Source organism: Tripterygium wilfordii, chromosome 1, assembly GCF_013401445.1.
Source record: "Tripterygium wilfordii isolate XIE 37 chromosome 1, ASM1340144v1, whole genome shotgun sequence".
Lineage (NCBI taxonomy): Eukaryota > Viridiplantae > Streptophyta > Magnoliopsida > Celastrales > Celastraceae > Tripterygium > Tripterygium wilfordii.
In genome coordinates, this window is record NC_052232.1 from 2,321,376 (window position 1) to 2,346,082 (window position 24,707).

A 24,707-nucleotide genomic window follows, 5' to 3' on the forward strand; every position below is an offset into this window, starting at 1 on the left:
GAGTGCTGGATTTTGAATCAAAAGGTGGGTTGCCGTACTACAGAAATCGAGTAGTGGTTCTCGAGCAAGAGAATTTGAGGGCAAAAATTATTAGTCATTTCCATGACTCAGTGGTTGGTGGGCATTCTGGTATCTATCGTACATGGGTAAGAATTTTCCAACTTATTTTTCTGGCCTGGTTTAAAGAAAGATGTGCACAAATATGTAGCTAGTTGCGATACATGCCAACGTATCAAAAGTGACTCACGAAGGCCAGGGGGTTTATTACAGCCACAACCTATTCCGGAGCAAGTATGGGACGATATATCTATGGATTTCATTGAAGGACTACCTCGGTCTAACGCTTTGATAGGATTTTCGTAGTGGTGGATAGATTATCAAAGTACGCCCACTTCATACCTTTTGTGCATCCATATACGACTAGGTCAGTAGCCCAGTTATTTGTAACTAATGTGGTGAAATTACATGGCCAACCACGATCTATTGTTTCAAATAGAGATCGGATTTTCTTAAGCAATTTTTGGAGAGAGTCGGTTGTAAGTGAACATCAGTTACCTTTAATGGATTCTGATGGGTGCGTTATCTTGTAGCCTTGCAAGGTGCTGGATAGCAAGCAGGTAAAGCGGGGGAATAGATTCCAGAGAGAGTTGTTGGTGCAATGGAAGTCATTAGTTGATGAGGATGCTACCTAGGAAGATCAGGCCATGTTTTAGTTGCAATTTCCGAATTCAGCTTTGAGGACAAAGAAGTTGTTGAAGGGGATGAGAATGATGAAGATCAAGGGCGTAGACTCAAGAATGCATACAATCGGGCTCGAAGGTATAGGTTGAGGATTGATCGGGCCCAGTCAAGTCAGACAGCTAATGAGCTTGGAGCCCAGAATACTTGCATGGACGATAGTTTGGGCAATAAGGCAGAAGCAATTATAAGTCAAAGTGGTTGAGTTTGGTTAAGGAAGCACAGTTATATTTATAGTAGGAAATATATTTGATATTTAATAACGTGTTTGTTTGCTATATAACTTTATGTACAAGTAGGAGTCATAATTTGATTATGTTTAGGTTTTGCAAGCTGTATAAGTTTGGTTAGTATTGTCATGAAGGTATCGAATATTAATAATAAAAAAAAAACCTGAGATACGTTTCAAATCTTCTCTATCTTTTCGCAAGATTAGACAAAAAAACTATCTAGGCTTTCAAGGTTTCATCAGAAACCCGGGACCCGGTAACCGATACAACCACTTTATCCGCAGTTAATTTTGTTATTTTACTACTCCGTAAAATAAAGCCTCGAAAGCTCAACGCCTCAATCGTTTATCGAACAAAACAGAACAGAATCTGATCCTCTAGAGATATCTTCTTATTCAAACAGCTTTTTTTTCTCTGATCTCTTTCATTCCTCTGTGAAGTGCTCGAATCTTCTCTCCATGTATGGATCTCTCACTTTATCTCTTTAGCATTTCGTTTGGTATTTATTGATCTTGTATTCTTGATAGATCCGATCAAATTCGGTTCATTCCTTCTGTTAATTTACATCATTGATTATAACTTGTATCCGATCTTGACCAAATTTTTTTCGATTTCTCTGTAGTTTGAACGAAATCTTAACTAATTAAGTTTTATATGAAATTGTGTGGATCTGGTAAACTATGGATGATCTTACTCCGATGTCTGGATCGCTAAGAATTTAAATGATTTTTTGGGGTGCTTTGGCTATTGCAGAGAACAGTAGAAATGGAGGGGACTGTGTTTGCCCCGGCATTGGATGGGATGAAGCATGTGAAATCTGAACAAGGGGAAATGCTGACTAAGCCTTTCTTGGATGTGTGCAAGATGATATTGCCTATTATCGGTGTGTTTTCCTGGTTCTGTTAGCTAACAACTTCTACTTGATCTATGCAAGAACGCCCGTGTTATTGTTTTTGTAGTTCTCTGGGGATGCGAGTTATATCAGTGATTTTTAGTTCGGGCCCTTCGGGGGCCATGTTCAATGCATTGGATCTGTTTCCCCTGGTTCTTCACATATGCATAAGGACATTTTCCATTGTTCTTTTGTTAGTGGTGGATGTTACTTGAGTCTTAGAATGTGGGCCTGCATTGGAACATTTTATTTGCTATATATCCCATGATAACCTGCCTCTTCACATGTTTTATTCAGATAACTGTATATAGAAATGATTTCTTAAAAATGGGTATTATATCCTGTTTATGCTATTATTTTAATGCACATTAGAGATCAGAATTCAGTAGATAAAAAGGCACCTTAGCTTGCTCAATACTGATTTAGCTAATAAAAAGATAAAAAAAATAAAAAAAAGGTCAACAACTACCGTGCACAAGGCTTCAGCATTGGGCGGGGTCGGGGACAAGCAAGATGTACGCAAACTTTACCCCACATAATAGGTGGAGAGGTTGTTTTTAAGAATTGAACATGTGACCTCTAGGTTGCACCCGTACAACTCTACCACTTGGCCACATGTTCACTTGTGAACAGCTGAAAATTAAAGTTGGAACTGTTGACATGGTGTCTAACTTGTCTCCCCTCGACCATTATCCAAAATTAGATTAGAACTTCTTCAAAATCTAAGCTTTAGTTTCAAGTCATTTAGATATTTATATTTTTCCAAGGTACAGAACTAATTAGAAGCATCTGTCTTGATATAGTTGAGCCACCATCTGCTCAGTAAATTAATTGCTGGGATTTATATATAGTTGATGGTACCTTAGTAGAACCGTGTATCAATGAATCCTGAGGATGCAACATTATGTCTCACGAATAACAAACAGAACTATATTTACTCCTGCTACTCCACATTGAAATAGTCATTTGAAAGAGGCTGCACTATTATAGTCTGAAAACTGTCCTTAGTTTGCTATAGCACACTACATCTTACATTCTCCATTTCTTGAGTTCTTGACCTCAGACCAGTACGATATTTTTGGTTATGTACTAGTATGCCATTGCAAGTTAGATCTTTCTTCTCAATGATTAAGCTTTCAATATAGCTACAATTACAGGCCTAGACTTAAATTATTAAACTATTCTTCTATTTATTTTTTTGCCAGATAAGTTTGGAGCTGCTATGGCTCTTGTAAAGTCTGATATTGGTGGCAATATATCGGTAATAATTTTTTTCTCTTAAGTTTTTGCCTTGTGTATCCTTACTTTCTGAGGATAAGTTTGTTACAGAATGACATCCATACCTTTTACATCTAATTGAAATAGTGTATGGCCATCCTTTCACTTTTCATTTGTGTGCCAACAGTTCTTTTTTTTTTTTCCTTGTAGAGGTTAGAATCTAAATATCAATCAAATCCATCTAAATACGAACACTTGTATAGTATGGTGAAGGAAGAGGTTGAGGCTAAAACGGCAAAATCATCCTCTAGTTGTACCAATGGTCTTCTGTGGTTAACAAGGTACATATTGTTGTTGATATCTGTTTCGCATGTTCACAACTTTTGGTTCATATGGCTGTTTGTTTGGACATTTTTTTTATTATGGCACTTTAACAGGTGGAATAAACTTATAATTGGAGTGTTTGTGATGTGTGCTTCCATGAACATAAAAAGGATATCATAGGACATTTTACATGATCTTCTTTATATTCAAGCAAGTAATGCAAGAGAATTTGGTGATATTATAAATTATTTTATGATTCATAATTTCATATAATGTTTCCAAATTCTGACAAATAACTTATACATTGTGTCCTTTTGATATTTCAGAGCTATGGATTTTCTGGTGGAACTTTTCCGTAACTTGCTTGCGCATCCAGATTGGGCAATGTCTCAAGCCTGTACAGATTCTTATGGCAAGACACTGAAAAAATGGCATGGCTGGCTTGCAAGTTCAAGTTTCACTGTAATGTCCTGTACCTCATTAACATTCTTTGCTTCACAATAGTTGATGTCGTTGGCTATGGTAACTTGCAGCATGTTGCCCTACATTTTGTGTGCTAGAGTTTCTAGACTCTTACCGGTGTTAGGTTTTTGCGCATATATGCTTTATATTCCACATTATTCTTTTGATAATTCTCATATTTTTTTGATGCAAACTAAATATTATTGTGCTGGCATTGAAACGACTTCTTATCAAATCAACTGTGTCTTCCCTCTGCCTTTTTTCGATTCCAGGGAAGTACCATTCAAAAAGCTGTAAATGATAATAAGAGAGCCATATCACTCCGTCTTTTCCCCTTCTACTCTTCCTTCTGATAAGGAAACTCGAGGAAAATGTTATGTACTTTTATAGCCTGTCATTTTGTTCCTCAAGAAACCATGACCTATGAAATTTAATGCGGTAAAAGAAGTCCACCTACAATTATTTCTTGTATTCGGCATATAAGGAATGAAGTCATTTCCTGTTTTGGTAGTTCTTTCCTGCTAATTATCAAGTTCTTTGCCCTGGGAACCTGGACCTCTACCTGCACCACTGAGAATTGACTTATTTTTCAATGCTCCTTTGTAGGTTGCCATGAAGCTTGCTCCGGATAGGAAGAAATTCATGGAAGTTATTACTGGCTCTGGCGATATTGCTGCTGATATGGAGAAATTTTGCTCTGACTTTCCGCCATTTTTGGAAGAGAATCACAAATTTCTGGTAAGAACTTGTGCAAGAGCTTACTTGACTGGATCAGAGTTCTATGTATTGCTATTGTGTTGAGTCAACCACTGACTATTTTCTCCATAACGTGAAATCACTGGCAACTATAAAAAATGCTGGGAAGGAAGCTGTTGGAACTTGGACGCATTTCTCTTTTTTAAAGTCGGTTTTCTTGATCTATGCTCCACTGTATAGTCATAATGTGGGGGTAAAAGATTTAATAGACCTGAGTCGGAGACAACTGGGGCTCAAATGTTGTTCTTATGTCACAATGTGGATGGAACAGCAGCTCAGCTGTGTCCTGTGTAGCCAAAATTTCACCTGTTAGACGTAGAAAGGAAGTAAAAGGTTGAATGTTTAACGCACTTGGTGAGAATACTGGGGCTTACATATCGTCAATTCACAGAGTATAATTATAAATTATTAACTGTGTTTGAACGCTGAATTCATTGTCGTTATGCCTCACCAATTTGATTATTCTAATGCAGGCTAGTGTTGGTTTGGATGGTCTCAAAGCTTCATAACTGGAGAGGTGCATTGAGAATGCCTGTGGTTTTCTTTCTCCTCTTTTTTCTAATTTAGAACTGTTAAACATTTTGTTGTTCCCTTAAAACCCGAAATCACTGATAATATCAGCAGTGACCTATCCATGACGCCAATCTCTTTTATGTTATCCCCATTTTATTTCAGTGATATTTGACTGATTGTATCTCCTTGATTGTCCCAAAACCTAAAGTTAATTTTGTGGTTTGATGGGAATGCAAACCCTTTCTGATTTTACGGGTCCGATTGTGAGTGCGTTTTGTTTTGACCTCTTGTGATGAGGTGAGGTTAGTTGACTTGCGGTGACAAAAAGTGTTTACCGCGTCACTTAAAATATTGGGGTGGGGTGATGTCAAAATGGAATATTTTTTATTGATATCAATTAATTTTTGGTGAATTTTTTTTTGTAAAAATATAAATGGATTAACAAAATTGATTGAGAGCAAAATTAGGGAAAAAAATTGTGTTTTGATGTTAAAAATGCAGTTAATCGAGTTGCATCAATAGTGAAAGCAACTCTATGTGGTTTCAACTTTGAACTCATTGTATTGCGGTGATATCATAATGCTTCCCTTGGTCAAACATTTTTTTTATACGCACCCTATGTATAAGTGATGCTTGTGAGTTGCTATTCGCAAGAGAATAATCATTTTCGCTACACATTAACATGTCATGAATAACAAATGAGGACCATTTTTGCCTTTAGAATTCAAAATCTTCCAAACGGGTCCTTAATTTAGGAACCTAAATGGCAAAGTAACCGTTGCCGTACATTAATTCTTTAACCGCTTTTCCCGCATGTTCATCAAATAACGATCCTTAGAAAGAAAACCCATCAAAACTTAGGGTGCTCTCTTGGTTTCACATCTCTGGCATTTTTATTTTCCCTTTAATTTAATTTTTCTGATTTAAACCTGAAATATCGAGGAGCTACTGGTCTTGATTGAACAGACAACGCGTATCAGTCAAACAAAAGTCTCCAATGTACCCAATTTTCAATTTCGAGATTTCCCAAATCCAGTCTCCACTCTTCTTTTCTTGATTGAACACATCGGATTGTCCGTTTGCATTTTCGTTCAATCAAGAATTGTAATGAGTAAACAAATCTACATTTTTGGTTCTTAAATTCTTCCTCTTAATCATCGAATACTTCTGCAGAGATAGATGACACTGCTAGATTGATGCAATCGTATATCATTTCGAATGATCGACCAAGGCAGATGGCATGAATACATGGAAGGATATGTCATGGTCTTATCTTGGCTTCTGTTTTGAAGGTGTGGTATTCTTGCCTTCAATGGTGTGAATCATGCAAATAATGATCAAATCTTCAAAATTTGTTCATGTTTTCTTGCATCAGGTTTTCGATTATATCCTCGCTTGTTTACACTTGAAGATTTGTGGGGGCAAATAGCCAAGAAATTGCCTTATAATGGGAACAAAAGTGAAGGGTCTTTTGAAAGGCCTTAGATACATCTCCCAGATGTTTGGTATGATTTCATGCTGTCAACTTCATCACTTCCATCATTCTTATCATTGCAATGCCTATCTACAAGTGATCGAAAGACGGTAATTTTGTATCGGATTATTGAAACTGTTGCAGATGAAAAAGAACCAGAGATGCAAATCGGTCTTCCCACCGATGTAAAGCATGTAGCGCATATTGGATGGGATGGACCATCTGCAAATACACCGAGCTGGGTACTACTACACAATCATCTGACATCGTTTTCCGTTCATTCTCATAGGATGATAATGGCTTCATCTCATTTGAATTTCATCAGGCATGACAGTTCTGATATTTATGCAGATGAATGGGTTTAAATCTGCTCCAGAGTTCTCGGCTTCTGAACCGCTGAACTTGATCGGAGAAGCTAAGAGCCCTTTCACAAATAAACTGTCCCTTGAAGGTTTGCCTTTTTTGTTTCTGTAACTATATATTTGTTAATGGTATTGAAGCTGATGCTGCTGCTATCTTTGAACAGATGTGCATCAAATAGACCAGAATGGAAATGAGAGGCCAAAGCATCGATCAAGGCGATCGACAAACAGTACTACTGGCTCAGCTCTAAACTCTCCAACGCGACGGAGCTCTGATGCACCAAGACCTTCCAGGCGCAATCACAACTCCAACTTTGACTCCCCGTCTCGAGACTCATCTGGTAGTTCCAGAATCTCAAGACGGCAGCAGACTACTTCAAGTCTTGGCTTGGAATCACCTTCTCATGAACAACCTGCCATACCAAAACAATCTCGTCGGAAAAAATCCAAGGGAGGATCAGGAGGGTCGTCTAGGTCATCAAGATCAAAGGGACAGAATCCGGTTGAAACGTCGGATCCTGGGTCTGTGACTGAATCTGTGGAAGGATTGAAAAGCAAAGAGGACCTACTAAGTTCAGTTTTGGAAACATATGAAGAAGAGAAGTGATAGGAGTCCAAAAAAAAAATTTATATAGATTGAACGTAGTCCTGTCCATGTCACTGGACTAAAATTCTTCCATGATTATTGTATATATATATATATATATATTTATAAATGAAGATGAAGCATCCAAAACCTCACAAACATGCACAATGAAAGCAATTTTCAGGATACAAAACCAAAGAACACAAGATTTCTTGCATATCCAATAACAACAGACGAGTGAATTGATTTGATAAAAGGAATCATTCCATAATGAGTATCAAATTATGACAGAAGCATGAATTTTAGAAAGAACCTTAAATCATGTTAGACTTTCTTAAAGCAACGAGGAAAGAATCTCCTCTATTTCCCTTTCCCTTTCTCATAAGGAAACATAAGGCTAGTAATCATGTCATTGCATTTTGTAAAATTTCAATATCATTGTTTAGAGAATTTGAGAATTGGATCACGTGTTATAAATCGGATACTCGTGCGAGCGCCGCATAAATCAAACGAAAACAACTCGAAGAATTACTTCATCTGGTACACCATTACAGCAAGACTAGGGCTATTACATCTTTTTAGAAGACCCTGGAACTTACATTACAGCCACAACAATAATATAACACAATAAAATAAGGTTGGACAACATTCTACAGGGAACTTGACCAAGTAGACCTAAAAAAAAAAACATATAAAGACCTTAACAGTAACCTTGAGTTACCAGCCATGCATAGACACCAAATACATATAAAGGAAGTAACCTTGCAACCCTTAACAAAGTGAAACACAGAAATGGCTAAAGAGGTGCCAAATATTATGCCTCTGATGCTCAGTCATAAAGACATATATTGCGTGACAGTGACACACAAGTTCGGACTCAAAAAGGAATGTACAAATTTTCAAGCATCATTCTTCATAATTATATAGATCTCCCAAAATATGTAAAACGTATAACCACAATGACAAAACAAAAGTAGAAAATTCAAGACCTATGTGCAACTCGCAGTGATGGAAATGAAGGTAGATCGCACCCGCTAAAAGAAAACCAACAACTTCTCCTCCTTAGAAATACCATAAAATTTTGGAGAACGTTCATCGTCCAATTGTACCTGCTTGTGCAACAATGTAATCACTGGGACACCCATAGCATCCTTGATTTTAGCCTTTAAAGTACGAATGCTATCTTTTCGGGAAACTCCAATGTCATTTAAACTTATCTTACGCACCACTGCTGAGGGTTCCAAAACCATTTTCAGGGTGGAGTTCCTCTGTATGTCGTAGCTTGCCAAATCCCTGCAATCCTCAAGACGTTTTCCTGCAAACACAAGAGACTGGTACATCCCAGGAATCTTCAGCTTGTTCAAAACCTTGCTCTTCACATCTTTAATGGTATCAAAGAACGAAACATCAATAGTCAAGGTTTTCCCACTCCAAGGTTTGACAAATATCTGAAATGGAGGACGCATGATCTCCAACATGGATTCCTCTATGATGTTATAACAAGACAAGGTCTTGCAATCCTCAAGCTGTTTTTGTGAATAATACAAATAGTGATCAGCATAAGAGACGCCTGTCATGCTCCCAACTATCGCTTTTATATCACCAACGGTAAACAAATTCTTAACTCGTAGTTTCACTGTCTCTTCAGTTGGTGCTTTCACATGAAGTGTCAATTCATCTTTCACACTGAAAATTAAATAGAGAGTTGACTCATTTTTCATATTGAGGGAGGCCAAAGTTCTATCATCTTCCAGCAGTTTTCCATCATAAAAAAGAGTGAACGCATCAGACTGGATACCCTCCTTCATTTGAATAATAGACTTGACATCTTGGACAGTTTCTTGAGGTCTTGCTTCCACAGTAATGGTTTTCTGAATTGATAGTATCTCGACAAATAGTTTCAACAGAACAACATGCTTGAGAATAAGTCGGACAGTGGAGTTATCGTGAATACCACAATCAACTAGCCTTTCGCTACCACTGAGCCTATTGCCTGCAAAGAAGAATTCTTGAAGATTTTCAGAAATACCTTCCTTCTCATGCAAATACTTTTTGACATCGTTGATGGTATCAGATCTCTTAACTCTTGCAGCAATAGTTTTCACGATCTTAAAATATATACTTATCTGCAAACATTTGAAAAAAGAGTATTCATAAAGAGTAGCTAAATTAAGTGCCACAAGAGCATCCATTTGAATGAATTAAAACCATGTTTCCTTTACACAAAACAAACAGGAAACAGTCTCCTAGAGGCTAATTAGAGAAAATAATTTTCTCTGTGATCACGTACTTTGACCAGATAACATAGAATGAATGGAGCAGAGAAGGAAAATTAATTCAAAGAAGCAAATAAGAGATTGATCAGCAACAGCAGCAGTCTACAACATAAGTACAATACATCGCATAGATGGGACAAGATCATATTGGCTTCTGGAAATCCATATTTCAAAGTGGCATGTATCCAGGGCTTAAGAAAAAAAATGGATGCAAAATACACTCTCCCAACAAAGCCTAAGAAAAGCTTGCAAATGTGTCACTGCAAAAATACAAACAGAAACTCATTTCTTACTGCTTCAATAAAAAATATAGCCTAAAACAAAAAAAAATTAAAAAAATCATCACATAAAGGGTCTAAGGTGCTTACAAAACCCTTGACTCACCAAAAATCTGCAAATATGCAATGAATTCAGACTTATCACATAACTAGATCCATTCAATGCAACTTAAAGAAAGTCTTGAAACAGGAATCATATCTAATCAGAAACAAATTGAAGTTCTTCCGTAGCTGATAGCACCCTAAATACTCTATGACCACATGTTTGGCTCTTTTGATAATGCCATAAAATAATTAGCAACCATTATGGGATTGGGTTTCTGCCAAGTACAACAAAATCTGCTTTCAATACAATTTTAGTAAAAAAATTGCAGTGAACCATGAAATCAAAGATTCTCCCAGAAAAAGAAAAAGAAAAAACTTTTGTCAGAATATTCTATTCCACCATTTTTCACTACATGCTGGGAGTGTAAGGCTTGTCATGAGTCATTATGATGATCAGAAAATAGGAAGTCCACAAAAATACCAACACTTTTTTCGTTTCAATTTTGTGGGTTTCACCCACCAAAAGGGGGAAGAAGGCAAATAGTTTGACTGTGTTGATATGATAACAAAACTACCACACAAGTTAAAATAATAAAAAAGCGAAAGAAAGATCCAAATAGAAATCAACCTCTTCAGTGCCATGGTCGCATGAATTCGACATGGGTTGTTTGGTAGCCCGTGATGCTTCCATGGGATTGAGGAAAAACCCTAACTTGTAGATTGAATTGGAGAGAAAGCATAATACCTCACAGGCCACAAAGGGTCTCTAATTATAGAATACCAACTTACCAAGCAAGCATTCTAGAATACCAGATGAAAAACCGTTAATGAGGGTCCTAGTAAATGCCATGCTTTTTTACAGTCTTTTCGGCCAAATGTGTACTTCTCTATGTTCTTCTATTGCTCATTTTGCTTTATCAAGGTCCTCCCCATGTGTGTTTGGAGGTCACCTTTGAAGCTTAGTTGGCTCACGGAAGTTGTATTGAGAGATACTCTGTCTTTCTTATTAATAAATTACAGATTTTCCTTTCAACAAACAAAAAATAATGGGAAATCCCTGCCTTTCCTAGGACTTTCTTAAGTCCACCCCCATTGAGCTCCACCTTTCCGTCCATCCCTATTAAATATCATTGGATCTCAAAAATACATTCTAGATGCTCACTTGTGAAAAGACTATGATGACCTTCATAGACTTATTTAAAAGGGGTAAATGGTCCACTCTTTTCATGAGGGTGGACCTTAGTAATTTACGCCTTTCCTGCAAGTCTCTTATTGCAAACTTATATACCAACATATCAATAGGTAGGGGTGTCCACAACCGATCCACAATCGAGAAATCGATCCGTAACCGTGGTTATTTGATTTTCGAATACGGTTTTTCGGTTATGGTTTTGGATATGATTATGATTTTAGTAAATGTTTGGATATTTTTACGGTTATGGGTTTTTCGGTTACGATTATGGTTATAACCGAAAAAACAGAATAATATTAATATATATATTATATAAATATATATTAGATTAGATTAGATATATATATATATATATATAAATATATATATATATAAGTTACAGATTGGAATACAAGACTATGAGAGGTAAAGTAGTATTTGTAAAACTCTGATTATATCTTCATAACAAATTATAAATTTAGATACCAATTAACCTAATCATTATACAAATTATAAATTAAGATTGATTAGTTGAAACTCATGGTGGCTTTATCATTTTAAAATTCATATAAATTAATATTGATTATTGCTAAAGCGAAAGTGTGAAGACATCTTTATATATGTTTTCTTTTTTTTTTCTTGATCACATTATTTCTCTCGGTCTTGTAAATTTATTTTTCTTTAATTGTGATGAGATAATATATTTATCATTTTAAAATTCATATAAATTAATATTGATTATTGCTAAAGCGAAAGTGTGGGGACATCTTTATGTATGTTTTCTTTTTTTTTTCTTGATCACATTATTTCTCTCGGTCTTGTAAATTTATTTTTCTTTAATTGTGATGAAATAATATATTTATTATCATTATCATGAATTTTTATCAAACTTTGTTAGATGGAGTTGGAGTCGGAGTCGATCATTGGCTATTTTCTCACTCTATTTGAGATTTATTCATACTTTTTCCATTTCTTTAAAAATCGAAAACCGATCCGAAAAATATGGTTATTTCAGTTTGGTTATCCGAACATATATGGTTCGATTATGGATTCTAAAATATCATATATGAATCGATTTGGACATTTCGGTTATGGTTAAAAACCGAATGGACACCCCTATCAATAGGTCACTCATATTAATTTAGACAAAATACCCTTGACATTCATAAGAAATACATAAACTATAAAAGACGATGCCATAAGGTCCAACGAGTAGCTGCTCAGTTGGTGATCGATTAGGTTAGGCGTATGTGTGCCCAAAGTTTGATTTTAACTTCTGCGGTATTCAAAAAAAAAAAAGTCCAATTGATGGCAGCTGCTTCACGTGTCGAATTCTCGAGGATTGAATATTAATCTTTCATAATTTCAAAATTCACTATAAATATCACCAAATAAAAAGAAAAGATTGTTCATCGTTTAAAGAATATGAAATTGAAAAAGAGAAATTAAATTGATGGAAGTACTAGGGTTTCGACTTCACCGTCTTTACTTAAATCCTTTAGTTGTCAATTATCAATTTCATCACGTATATGTCAAAGACCAAGTCCCCTACTTCATGTAATAATCATGACATCTAACTTAATACATTTATTCTTAATTTGCAAGTATTCATGACATCTAGACTAGTTTAACAAACAAGAGCGCATTAAGGACAATGACAACTTATATCACGATCACGTAAGTTCTAGTATATGACATCTATGTCTTAACAAATATGGTGTTAAATTGCAGAAGTTGTTCTCAATTTGAGTATGAGCATCTACTACAAATTGCATCAAAATGATCAAATATAGATGGTAGCTAAGCATCACAGTTCAATCATCAATTAAGCATAACAATTACACTTGACATAGCTTAAAGAAATCAAAAGAAATGAATAATTAATCATACCAATATAATTAAAAATAAAAAATAATCAAACCAATATCATTAAACACAATCAAAACGGCTACATCAAAAGGTTTACACCAAAATAAAAATTCTAGAGAATGCGGCCCTCTCACTCCCTTTTATATTGTCCACAAAAACTTCCTTCAAACCCTATGAGACTCCTTTCTCTTGTTGATATTCTTTTCCTTTTTGGAGTCCTTTCGTTCCGCGTTCTCTATTTCTCTCCAAATCTTTCCCTGTAAAGCTTCTCAGAGAAGTTTTGTAGTTGTGATCCTAATGAAACTTTTGAATTGCACTAAGGCTTCTTTCTTTCTTTATTCTTTTCTTTCCGGTCCCACTTGCTTCCCATTGGTTCACTTTTCCTTTTAGCAAAAAGTCTTCTCCTTTCCTTCAAAATCACACGCCACTTTTGTCTTCCTTCAACTCTAAGCTGCCTTTTTTTTTTATTGTGGCTATTTTGATTGGCTTAGAAAGTTTGCCCCCTCATGGGCTTGGGCTTTATGTTGTCAAACCCAACAACAAATACCATACTAAGTAGTAAGTAATCTTGTAGAGTTAAAAATGTCCATGCCTAGGCCCAAAACTAGCCCAACACTTTTAAATTTTAATGATCACACAAGGCATTTTCACCACTTTTCACATAAATATACCTGAAAATCAAAACCAAGAAAATTTAATAATTTCCAAGCATTATTCTTCTTCCTAGAAATTCCATAGTTGGGTTATGGTCAAAGCAAAGCATAAGACACTGGCTATTTTATTGTATTCTATTTTGTATGGTGGAGATTTAGTTGGACTAGAGCCTTCTAAAGGCTTGCGCCACAAGGCCACTGGCCAGTGGCCACAACCTCTGAGTGTGGGTTTCCGATTTATTGTAATGCATATGTATATTATTGATATTTATTTCCATCCATCTTTTGTTTTTTGATTTCTTCCTCTTTTAACGACTGAGGAATACAGAGGCAGTTGAGGGGAAATGGCACAAAACGCAATGGCCATGGCTTCTCCAAGCTATCTCTCTCTCTCTTATTCTTCTTGTCCTGTCAATTGCATTGTTCCCAGAAAAGTTTTCCCGGAAGGAGATGCTAGTCTCAGTCTACAATTAGCAAAACGATTAGGTTTCAGTGGGAGAGATGGGTCCTCTAGGAGAAGGGTTATTCTGAAGTCAGCTCTGGACGGGGTTTCCGTAATTGATCCTCCTCCTCCATCCAAAGAAGCAAAGACCGAGCTACTAGCTTCTCTGAAAATCAAATTACTGGTTCGTTGATCACTTATCGTCCATTTTTCCCAATTTTAATCGGGAGCGAGAATTATATATTGCTCTTATGTGTTTAAGCGCTTTTATGTGGTCAAGTATGTGCCTTTTCTTGGCTTATCTTCCTGGTTTTGTTTTATGTTAATTTTCGCTCTCACCGTCAATTATGCATCTATGTCCACCAGATATTGTGGAATCCTTCTTTTCTTGCTTCAAGGTTTTGGTTCAATTCAATAACTTAGGTGCCTGCTTAAGTGTTTATGAACTTCGAATTTATTAGGCCCTGCTTTTGCTGCTTTGAAATTAAGCTGTTTCTGTTCGTTGAAGTTTGTTTCTTTGTTTATACTCCACTGCCCATGGGTTTCTGCAGTGAATTGAGTCTTGAATTTCCATTTCTTTATTGCAATAGACGGCAATATAAGATCATTCTTTCTGGATTGATCAGAAGTTTTGGTTAGTGCTGGCGGGTGTTTTGTATGCGCTTTCATTGCAGATGATTAAATGTATATTTTGACTCTCTGATACACTGTAACACTATCAAAATGAATTCAATAAATCGGATCTTTAATCTTGTTAGGGAATATGCAAAGGACAACACTTGCGAGTTGCGTGTTTGTATTTGATTATGGTTGGGAGGTTGGAGTGGGGTGGCTTGCATACTTTCCTTATTGCTTATGACACTAAAATCAACTGGTTGATAGTTGACAGTGCGCTTCGCATCTTTCTGTGAGTCCCTAGTTGATAAATTTGGATGGGTTCCTTTCTTGTTTAATTTGCATCATCAAAATGGATTCTTCTTCTGATGGCTCCCACATAAATGCAAATAGTGAGACTTGTTTGATTTTATAAGTTTATTAATGGGTTTGGGAAACAATAAAGTTGTAAAATTTATGTTGGGGTCGCCCATTCCAAATTAAAAGCCTGATTTCTTTACTGATATCATGGAAAAAAATTCCAATGGCAGTTATTGGAAGGTTTCATGATGATATTGTTTTGGCAGATAAAGATACCGTTGAATGTTAAAAGTTGGTAGTAGGTAAGAGGGGACAAGACTTGAGATCAATATCTAGGCATAATTAGAGGCCATGTGTACTGATTGAAGATTAAGTCATTCGATGAAAACTATCCATGAAAGTTTAAATTGTTACAGTAAATTAAGCATGCTACTTCACTTTGTTGGGGATTAGTTTCCGTAGATGGAGGAGAAGAATGATGTGTCGAGTGTTGATGGCTAGCTGATGAGAGTCAAAAGGTTGTGAAAGAGCAAACAAAGGCTGCTAATGATAGTCACAATACGTGTTGGGAACTTTGTCCATTTTTGGGGTTTCAAGGGGGCGTGAAAACACATAAGAACTCTTGAGTGGTCTAAGAATTAGAGACAGCACCTAGATATTCTCAAAACAAGTGATATCATATTCAGCTACTAACATATAACTACGGTTATTGTGTGGAAGATGAGACCTTGCGTTGAAACTAATGCAATTTGATGCTATTTAATGCTTTGGTTATGATCGCTGTGATGCTTTATCTTCTTTCTTTCTTGCTCTATTTTTTCATTGTTCCTAAACCCTGCACGCAGAGCATACTGAATGGTAATTTTCATCTACATTTCCCATCTTAACAACATAACTTTATGAGTTTGAAACCATCTAGAATTTATACTATTATATCAAACTTCCTTTTGAAATTTAGACAGATTTTTTATTGTGCAAGTCACCATTGTGGTTTTTGTCAGTAATTGAATCTTTTCCTTTGATTTTGTATTTATGAATTTTTTTTTTGTTATATCAATGACCTTCACATCTAACCTCATGTGCATCAATCATATGAGCAGAGTGTGGTATCTGGGCTGAATAGAGGACTTGCTGCCAATGAGGAAGACCTACAAAAAGCAGATGATGCTGCAAAGGAAATTGAAGCTGTTGGAGGAACAGTTGACCTCTCAACTGACCTTGATAAACTTCAAGGAAAATGGAAATTGATATATAGCAGTGCATTTTCATCTCGCACTCTAGGAGGGAGCCGTCCTGGACCTCCCACGGGGAGGCTACTTCCTATTACTCTCGGTCAGGTGCGTCAGAAATTTTCATTTATTATACATCCACGACATTGTTAATCTTTTTCACCAATACTATTTACAAATTGCCATATTTTTCGACAGCCAAGGAAATTTGTGCTGTGATTTCAATTGAGGGTAATGTCTCTCCTTGAGTACCTTACCTTAACACCTGTTCATATAAGTGATAAATAACCTCCATTTATGACTTTGTTCTTGGATGCTCGCAGTCTAATAGTAGCTACTTCAAATTAAGCTTTTGTACATCATCAGGCCTGCCGAACTTTGTTTGTAAAACTATCTTGGTTTATCACTTGAGTGCATTTCTCTGAAGTGATGTTCACAAGATAAATGAACAGTTTTCTTTTATGTGAACACTTTTCTTGTTCTTCTGGTACCAGGTCTTTCAACGGATCGACATCCTAAGCAAAGATTTTGATAATATAGTAGAACTTCAATTAGGTGCACCATGGCCCCTGCCACCTGTTGAGGCGACTGCCACCCTAGCTCACAAATTCGAACTCACAGGTTAGTGCCTCTCTAATTCTGATATATTCTTCAGAATCTACTACTTCATTTTCCTGCACTGTAAAACTGGAGATTACTCGTCATGATAATGCTTTGAACAGGATCTGCAAATGTGAAAATAACATTTGAGAAAACCACGGTAAAAACAACTGGAAACTTATCACAACTTCCACCACTAGAGATACCTCAACTACCAGATGCCTTGAGGCCTCCATCTAATAGGGGAAGTGGTGAATTTGAAGTTACTTATATTGATGACGATACCCGCATCACCAGAGGAGACAGAAGCGAGCTCAGGGTTTTTGTCATCTCATAGTTCTTGTCATAGTTGTGAGAGATGCAACCTCAAGAAATGCAATTCCCTGATGAACAAGTTAACTTTTGTGCACTTGTATATTGTCATTTGTAAATTGAATGACTTTTTGTACAATTGCATATTGTCATTTCCTTTATCTGATCAAACATGTCCTTTCCTGCGCTGACAAAACGTATTCTGTTCATGTTATGATAGGAAGTAAGCCAACTAATAGCAGTTCAGACCTACTAAGGTTGCATAAAAAGTAAGGAAAATGAGTGATGTAAATCCCACATCGGAAAATCATGAGTCCCAACTCTAGCTTATAAGGATGGACAATTCTGACATTGGTAAGTCTGTGTTTCAATTATGAGTTAGGTCAAGTACTTGTGGTTGGGTTTGCTTGGGCATAGACCCACGAAACCCTCTCGGGCGTGTGCGCTCTATTTGCATCAGTTACAGGTTTCGACTCCGTGTTGGCGTGTGCTCGCGGATGCGTGCCACGTGCCGGGCCCCAAGAGGCGTATACTGGGTGGAGGTACTGTCATGGGGCCATTGTATGCATTTTCCATGTGGAGGGATGGGTTGTATGCATGAGGTCGTGCATGTTCTAAGGGGGTGTGAATGATGTGAACCCCACATTGGAAAGTCATGAGTCCCAAGTCTAGTTTATAAGAGTGGGCAATCCTCACATTGACAAGCCGATTTTCCAATGATAGTTAGGCTCATTCCTTGTGATTGGGCTTGTTTGGGCCTAGGCCCACGAAACTCTCTTAGGCGTGTGCGCCCTATTTGCATCAATGAGGGATTGCTCCTTTACCTCAATCCCTCCAAGCCAGCAAGAAAGGTGAATCTCTGTTTGGGTTAGGTTTCTGTTAATTAAAATTCAACAAAAAGAAGAAACAGGAAAAAGGGATCCAGTTTTTATTTGTTGTCATTTCTACATTCTTGTCAAATGACCATACATGCAACTTGGAAATCATTGCAAAACGTGTAAAAAAAATGCAATATTGTTTGCATTGAGTACATTTACATCACATAAAAGAGAGATCCAAAGTAATGAGATTCATCAAACTATGAGCTTTACAATTGCAGAGTAAAGCACGGATCAATTCGATGGATGCAGAGGGAAATCTTTGCCAAATAGCTCCAGCAAAATGTAGATCCCTTCATCAATGGTGGTAGAAAGCACTGATCGAATGCTGCTCCTCTTCATGAGCTTATCCATGGCAATTCTATACGATCAACCACATTTCATCTCAGCCATCGGAATCAGTCTCGCGGAATGGTAATGGCACTGCCTTCACTGCCCTGAACTTCCCAACATTGTTCAAATGCTCATTCTCCAACCTGTTTTAAGACCAATCTGGTTAAATAATCTTTGAGCCTTAAAAAATGACTCTTATGTTACCAAAAACACAATGTATATACCTGTAGAAATTCCAATGCCCTCGTCGAATGATCTCCAACGACGCCATGAAAAAGTCCAGCAATCGCGACTCAACCATGTTAAAATGGAACCCCGTGATGGTCTCCACCCAAACCACTCTAAGAACTACATTCATTGCCTGCAATCAAGAATTCAAGATCTTTTCTTCTAAAACTGAGAATTTTTCATGAACTATATCAGTACCAAAACTATAAGTAGAGAGAAAAACTGACAATGGACATGTAGTAAATGCCTTTGTTCTTCAAAACTAGATCATCCCTAAGCCATGGATTCTTGGACTTGGTGTTGAGAATACCCCAATCCTTGACAAAATCCCAATACAACTGATAAATAGTAGCCACCACAGAAGTCACCAACACTATAGCAAACCATAGGTTGTCACTCTGCCTAGAATATGTAATTCTGGCTCCTGCTGCTACCATCGCCGAAACATACTTCCCCATATTTGCTAGATGATTCGAGTCATTCTCGTCAAACCATCGTCTCGCACACTGTCATTAGAAGACAATGAGTTAGTTGAATTGATAAGTTCACTTGATCAAATTACTGTGAATAGATCTCTAAGGAGTGTTACCTGCATCGCTCGCCAATAGTATGGCATAAAAGAGATTACATAAGCAAGTTCTCTATATAATCTTGTGGAGTTGCAGGTTTTGTAGCTATGCGTCTTGAAACTTCCCGCGAGAAAATAGCAGGTTGTGGATTCTAAGTGCCTCAACAGAGTAATCTGCATAGGAAGATTCGAAAATCGACTCATTTTCTAATTTGATTGTGAACCAAGGAATGTAGAAAAATCACAGCTATATGAATGTTCACCTGACTAGTAAGTTGATCTGCCATGAAAAAATCTACCATCAAAACCTGCACACAAAATGATGGAAAAAATAATTTAGGAGCTACATCATGAATATTAAGTTGAATTCACTGAAGTTATTGTACCTTATAGAATGGAGAGCAGACTATATTACGTATAATGCGGAGGAAGCAATAGCGAGTTGGTCGATACAGGACATTGAATGGAGATACAAGCAACACAAGAAAAATCTGAAAATGAAATCAATGACCATTTAGTCTGCAAAATTTTCTAAGTTTTACTGTGAATTAAGTAATAGTGAATGGAATTGCAATGGCACTTACCAGGAGAAGAATTCCAGGAATGGCATCAACGTGGCTCGGGGAAAATCCGTGAGCACGTAAAAGGAGGTGAATGACCATTGACCCAACCACAGAAGTCATGAAAGTTGTACAAATGAGAAATGCATCTCTATACTTCAAAGCTGTGCTTGGTTGAAATTCAAAAATGAAGTTGTAGTTGATCCTCATAGTATTCCACATGAATAGGTTGCATCCATACATGAACAAATGCAAGCTCAACAATGCAAAAACACTGCACATACATACAGATTAGTCCACTTTTAGTATTACGAATCGATCTTTTGATTAAGCTACAAGTGTTATGGGAAAGACTGACAGATAGTTTATATAGAATCTGCACCTGAAAACAGGATAGACAGTTTCCATGTACGTTATTCCACTACTAGGAGAAAAAACACCAGCCAAGTGTGCCAGTATCGCGTAAACGGCAAACAATGATACAAAACAACCAGTGAACAACCCTGCAAACAATTGGCATAAATTATACCAGTATCGATGAAGTTTCCCTGTGTATGATGAGAGAAAAAAGAGATTGTTACCAACAAAAAATGTGACCATGTGTGAATCTTTCTGCTGTTGTGGTCTTAAGAACTTCATGGTCTTTTTCCTGTCATTGTTGGCGAAATGCTTTGTGAATATAGACTCCACTTCATCCATTAGTCTAACAACCTATATCAAATTCGACATATGATATTCATGAAAAACCCGATTAGAATAAGACCAAGCAATGCTAATTAGAACGCAAAAGTTCCAAAATAAGTTGTCTTTAACACATTACCTTATCAGAGCTAATGAAATGAGATCTCTTGACTACTTTCAAGTAACTCGCGGATTCCTGCCGGTTGGCTACCTGTACATGGTAAGATTAACTTTCAATTTCCACATTATACATGTGAATTAACTTTCAATTCATTCAAGTATTTGTCGTGCCATCTGTGTTAATTCGTCTTTACCTTGTCGAATTTCTTGAGTATCTTTGTAAAAGCCACCATATTCAATGAGCTGCCAAACATATATAGCAAATAAATTAAAATTTAGAGCAGCTATTCTCATATCAAACAAAGAGAACAGGGAAGTTAGCATTACCTGTAAGTTTTCAAAAGACCAAGACCTCTGTATAGCTCAACAAATGCTCCTCTAATCATCTTCTCTGCACACTGTATTTTCTTCCTATTAATAATATCTCCAGCTCCTTCTTTCTTGGGATTATTCACTAAATCTTCCCAAAGCATTGATGTCAATGCTGCGATTGTCCGTGTCGGTGTTGTCGATGGAATGTCAATCCTCATAGCCATTTTAGGCTTCCCTTTCTTTGTTTTAGTCCTGGTCGAGGCAGAGTTGATGAAGCTCAATCCATTCTTCTCGAATGTTGATATTATGTCATCTGTCTCTGTTGATTCCTGATCAATTGATTCCCTAGGACTCTCTACATAATTAATTAACGTAGTATATATTAATGAAATTTTTTTCTTTAAATTGGAGAATTCTCGTTATACAAAAAGAGAATTATATTGTTCCAATCTTGATACTAAGACGTCAGCAGACGTCACCGATGTTCCAAAAAGATAATTATATTGTTCCAATCTTGATACTCCTTTTTTTGGTATGTTCTGATAAATTTGAATTACTTACGTGAGTCTAGGGGTGGAAAAAAAAAAGGGTTCCAAGTCGGTTCCAGATCGGGTAACTACATGTGTTTACGAAATATTTACATGTCTCAACCGTAACCCGGATTGGATTTCGGATGTTCTTAATTGATCAAACCTAGATTGGTTTAAATATGGACAAGTAATTGAACAACAACCTAATCCGAGTTAGGGTTTGAACAAGTAAATCGACAAGATTTCTGTGTTTGAACCCATACTCGATTTTAAATTGGACAAAATTTTTGTGTTTGGACTCATATTTCGAACATATAACTTATGTATAAACTATAATTTGGGTCGGACAAATTCAATCATCCAAACCGGAGTGAGTTTTGCCACCCCTACGTGAGTCTTTGTCTTTCCAGTTATGGAAAAATAAGGGTTGTGAGGGCCACGTGTGCACAAACATTTTATGGTGCATAACTACAAATATGTTGTCTACCTACTTGGGTTCCTGGATGTTTTCTGTGGATGTATATCTTGTATTGTCCAACTGTAATTAGAGTTTCCAATACGGATTAAACAAAAAAAGATAATTGAGGCAAAAGATTTAATTATTTCATTTCCATTTTTTTAACAAAAAGGGCAAAGTTTGTCCTTTAAATATTTGATATGGATCTAAACTCGGACAGTTAGGTCCATGTACACAGAAGTTTCAAACATGACAATAAAATAAATTGAGTCAAAACTCAGCATATGACCATAACGTATTATTCCCCGTGATAATCAAACCCAGAACCTTTTTAATATATACGATTTGAACCCCGAAAAATTCACTTTTCCCCTCATCGAAAATGACAATCCTGAGCAAAAACTATTGCTGAACCAACGGTATCTCAACACGTATGGTAATTAGCAACTCGTTTTCATGTGAAATTACAAGATTACCATCAATCCTGCCTTGAAAATGAAGAAGACTCACCAGAAAAATCAGAGGAAGGCGAAGATGGAGGAAGAATTCCCGGTATGAGCTTACGAGGCTGCTGGTCGAGAATCTGCTTAAGGTCTAGAAGAATCTGAAGCTGTTTCTGTAGAATCTCTCCTCTCTCAACAAACTCACCCTCTTTAGTCTTGTAAAACTGGTTCACTTTGTTCAGCTCATCCTCCAAGCTCTCTAAGAAGCCCTTCACCTTAACAAAAATCACTTGAATTTGTTAGAAATATAAAATGCCACATATCGGTGTTAAAAGATCATATATCCCACATCACTCGGGTAAATCCCAATTGAGTGGTATATATAGGTAAAGTCCATCATTTACAACTATCAAGGCCTTTTTCTTGAGCCAGCAAGTTGGGTTTTGGCCCATAGTAGCTAGGGGTATGTGTTCACGGTCGTTTTTTTCTCTAAATTTTTGACATAAATTTAACCTACCAATCGGTTAGTTATTGACGGTTTGGTCGGTTTTTTTGGGTTGTTCGGACAGTCCTCACTAACATATGTTTAACAATAATCAATCAATCGATCGGTTTGATTTGACACTTTTTTTGAATAGCTGGGCTCATGAGAAACAAAGTCATGCAAGTCCGATGTATCAATAATGAACTGATAAATTCAAAGCGGACAATATTATTGTCTATGAACTATAGATGGTCTTTTGTAAAGAAAAAAACAAACGGTGAGAGCATTAGCCAAAACCGGACAACATCTCTACAAGTCGATGGTGCCAACTCATGTCTCTCATCATAACAGAATTGGAAATGGTATATTTCCGTAAAAGAATTATGAATTTCATTTAATATAATTTGATTTAGTATTATTACCTCGTCTTCTTCTGACAATAATTGCAGGCGATCGGTTTGGCACCCTTGTTCTTCATCGTCCTCCTCCGTATCATCACTATCCATGCTTTTACTCGTCACCTGTATCAGTTACAGAGAACGGCCGGTGTTTAGCAATTTATTCAACAACTAACTTCTCACACTTTTTCATCCATTTTTGCGTAGCTTTAATTTATGAAGCACGATAGTATCGTGATTCATAAGCCACGCCACATCCCAAGAAACAAAGCAAAACTAAAGCAAATTTTCCCAAAAAATACACTTAATAGTCTAAAACTAAACTCTGCTTAATATTCAAAATTTTCCCAATATTCGATTATCTTGTATGTATTCATACTATATAATATTATAATAACAAACGCCAACGACCCCTCAACCAAGGTAGTTATGGTTTATATTAGACTTGGTGATATACCCAAGTTCAAATCTCCTACCCCACTTATTTACCCACTGTACATATGACTAATATGAGTAACAGTTTCGGTTATGACGCAAGATTTTAGGCTTTGACAAGTGGGCCCATGTAAACAAACTCCTGAATTTTGTTGCTAAAGGCAGATGCGGCGGTACGTATGCATAAGAACCGGAAACTGACACGCCCAAATCTCTCTGAATCGCGAAAACTCGGCTACTCCGCTTCTCTCACACTCTTCATGGACCCAAAAAAAAAAAAACACTCTGTTTTTCATTTTTTTGGGAAATTTGAAACACAAACCTGAAGGACATGGGCGGTGGCGGCAGCGGCAGCGGTGGTGTTGTTATCGGAACTAGTGACGAATTTCTTGGAGAGGAAGAAGCGAACGGTGTAGAAAATGGAGCGAGTGAAGTCGTGGTTTAATTGTTTAGATAGTTTGGGAATTCTGGAGAGTTTGATCTTCTTTATGTGTTTCTTGAGTAGCCAGTAATTGACGAAGGCGTCCTTCCATTCCGGGATCAATTGAGCTTCCAGCTGCTTCGAGAACTTCACCATCTTGATTCAATTCAATCCTCTCTGCACTGCAAAACAAGAGAGAGAATAAGAGACAGAGGGAGAGGGAGGAGCTTAGAGAGGTTGTGAGGGGGACTAGAGTGGTTTATATATATATACAAATACATATATACACATACATACATGTTTGAGAGATGGAGATAGAGAGAGAAAAAGAGTCGTGTGGAGAAATGGAGAGAGGTTGCTTAGTGACAATGGGGAAAATTCTGTCTGTTTCTTCTTCTTGCATTCACTTTTTGCCTAAGAAGTGGAAATTGGACTTTGCTTGATATGGCTTCTCTTTTGGAAGGGTATTTTTGTCAAATCCTTCTCAAAATTTTTTTAATTTTTTTTTTGTTAT

General features: G+C 36.8%; 5 protein-coding genes across 5 annotated transcripts; 3 read left to right on the forward strand and 2 right to left on the reverse strand.

Moving 5' to 3' along the window:
• Positions 1–1,269: 1,269 nt before the first annotated feature.
• On the forward strand, positions 1,270–5,392 carry LOC119987410 (glycolipid transfer protein 1). The gene is made up of 7 exons (XM_038832352.1): positions 1,270–1,428; positions 1,722–1,851; positions 3,066–3,121; positions 3,289–3,419; positions 3,729–3,864; positions 4,471–4,602; positions 5,094–5,392. The coding sequence occupies exons 2-7, from the start codon at positions 1,734–1,736 to the stop codon at positions 5,127–5,129; spliced, it is 609 nt and encodes a 202-aa protein (XP_038688280.1). The 5' UTR covers positions 1,270–1,428; positions 1,722–1,733; the 3' UTR covers positions 5,130–5,392.
• Positions 5,393–6,514: 1,122 nt separating this feature from the next.
• Positions 6,515–7,635, forward strand: LOC120013316 (CRIB domain-containing protein RIC7-like). Its single transcript, XM_038865442.1, has 4 exons — positions 6,515–6,638; positions 6,752–6,849; positions 6,959–7,058; positions 7,134–7,635. Exons 1-4 carry the CDS (start codon positions 6,581–6,583, stop codon positions 7,574–7,576), a joined length of 699 nt encoding a protein of 232 aa, XP_038721370.1. The 5' UTR covers positions 6,515–6,580; the 3' UTR covers positions 7,577–7,635.
• Positions 7,636–8,429: 794 nt separating this feature from the next.
• LOC119995026 (polyubiquitin 11-like) lies at positions 8,430–11,026 on the reverse strand. Its single transcript, XM_038841387.1, has 2 exons — positions 10,783–11,026; positions 8,430–9,681 (listed from the first exon to the last, which is right to left on the reverse strand). The coding sequence occupies exons 1-2, from the start codon at positions 10,843–10,845 to the stop codon at positions 8,590–8,592; spliced, it is 1,155 nt and encodes a 384-aa protein (XP_038697315.1). The 5' UTR covers positions 10,846–11,026; the 3' UTR covers positions 8,430–8,589.
• Positions 11,027–14,104: 3,078 nt separating this feature from the next.
• Positions 14,105–17,541, forward strand: LOC119985278 (plastid-lipid-associated protein 6, chloroplastic). The gene is made up of 4 exons (XM_038829568.1): positions 14,105–14,473; positions 16,305–16,541; positions 16,928–17,054; positions 17,156–17,541. Exons 1-4 carry the CDS (start codon positions 14,192–14,194, stop codon positions 17,368–17,370), a joined length of 861 nt encoding a protein of 286 aa, XP_038685496.1. The 5' UTR covers positions 14,105–14,191; the 3' UTR covers positions 17,371–17,541.
• A 708-nt stretch (positions 17,542–18,249) lies between these two features.
• Positions 18,250–24,408, reverse strand: LOC119996846 (phosphate transporter PHO1-like). Its single transcript, XM_038843638.1, has 15 exons — positions 24,095–24,408; positions 23,362–23,460; positions 22,523–22,730; positions 21,041–21,380; positions 20,908–20,956; positions 20,733–20,804; positions 20,494–20,623; positions 20,295–20,415; positions 19,937–20,186; positions 19,739–19,843; positions 19,616–19,660; positions 19,374–19,526; positions 19,012–19,290; positions 18,781–18,917; positions 18,250–18,699 (listed from the first exon to the last, which is right to left on the reverse strand). The coding sequence occupies exons 1-15, from the start codon at positions 24,347–24,349 to the stop codon at positions 18,609–18,611; spliced, it is 2,334 nt and encodes a 777-aa protein (XP_038699566.1). The 5' UTR covers positions 24,350–24,408; the 3' UTR covers positions 18,250–18,608.
• Positions 24,409–24,707: the final 299 nt, after the last annotated feature.

Excerpts from the sequence above, each read along its gene's own strand:
- LOC119987410 (XM_038832352.1), top strand. The coding sequence starts at position 1,734 with ATGGAGGGGACTGTGTTTGCCCCGGCATTGGATGGGATGAAGCATGTG. Across the intron at positions 3,122-3,288 it reads ATATTGGTGGCAATATATCG|AGGTTAGAATCTAAATATCA; the intron begins GTAATAATTTTT and ends TTTTCCTTGTAG. Across the intron at positions 4,603-5,093 it reads AAGAGAATCACAAATTTCTG|GCTAGTGTTGGTTTGGATGG; the intron begins GTAAGAACTTGT and ends ATTCTAATGCAG.
- LOC120013316 (XM_038865442.1), top strand. The coding sequence starts at position 6,581 with ATGGGAACAAAAGTGAAGGGTCTTTTGAAAGGCCTTAGATACATCTCC. Across the intron at positions 6,639-6,751 it reads ATACATCTCCCAGATGTTTG|ATGAAAAAGAACCAGAGATG; the intron begins GTATGATTTCAT and ends AAACTGTTGCAG. Across the intron at positions 6,850-6,958 it reads CTGCAAATACACCGAGCTGG|ATGAATGGGTTTAAATCTGC; the intron begins GTACTACTACAC and ends ATATTTATGCAG.
- LOC119995026 (XM_038841387.1), bottom strand. The coding sequence starts at position 10,845 with ATGGAAGCATCACGGGCTACCAAACAACCCATGTCGAATTCATGCGAC. Across the intron at positions 9,682-10,782 it reads GCGACCATGGCACTGAAGAG|ATAAGTATATATTTTAAGAT; the intron begins GTTGATTTCTAT and ends AAATGTTTGCAG.
- LOC119985278 (XM_038829568.1), top strand. The coding sequence starts at position 14,192 with ATGGCACAAAACGCAATGGCCATGGCTTCTCCAAGCTATCTCTCTCTC. Across the intron at positions 14,474-16,304 it reads CTCTGAAAATCAAATTACTG|AGTGTGGTATCTGGGCTGAA; the intron begins GTTCGTTGATCA and ends TCATATGAGCAG. Across the intron at positions 17,055-17,155 it reads TCACAAATTCGAACTCACAG|GATCTGCAAATGTGAAAATA; the intron begins GTTAGTGCCTCT and ends TGCTTTGAACAG.
- LOC119996846 (XM_038843638.1), bottom strand. The coding sequence starts at position 24,349 with ATGGTGAAGTTCTCGAAGCAGCTGGAAGCTCAATTGATCCCGGAATGG. Across the intron at positions 20,805-20,907 it reads TACTCAAGAAATTCGACAAG|GTAGCCAACCGGCAGGAATC; the intron begins GTAAAGACGAAT and ends TACCATGTACAG. Across the intron at positions 18,918-19,011 it reads GCATTTACTACATGTCCATT|GCAATGAATGTAGTTCTTAG; the intron begins GTCAGTTTTTCT and ends TCTTGATTGCAG.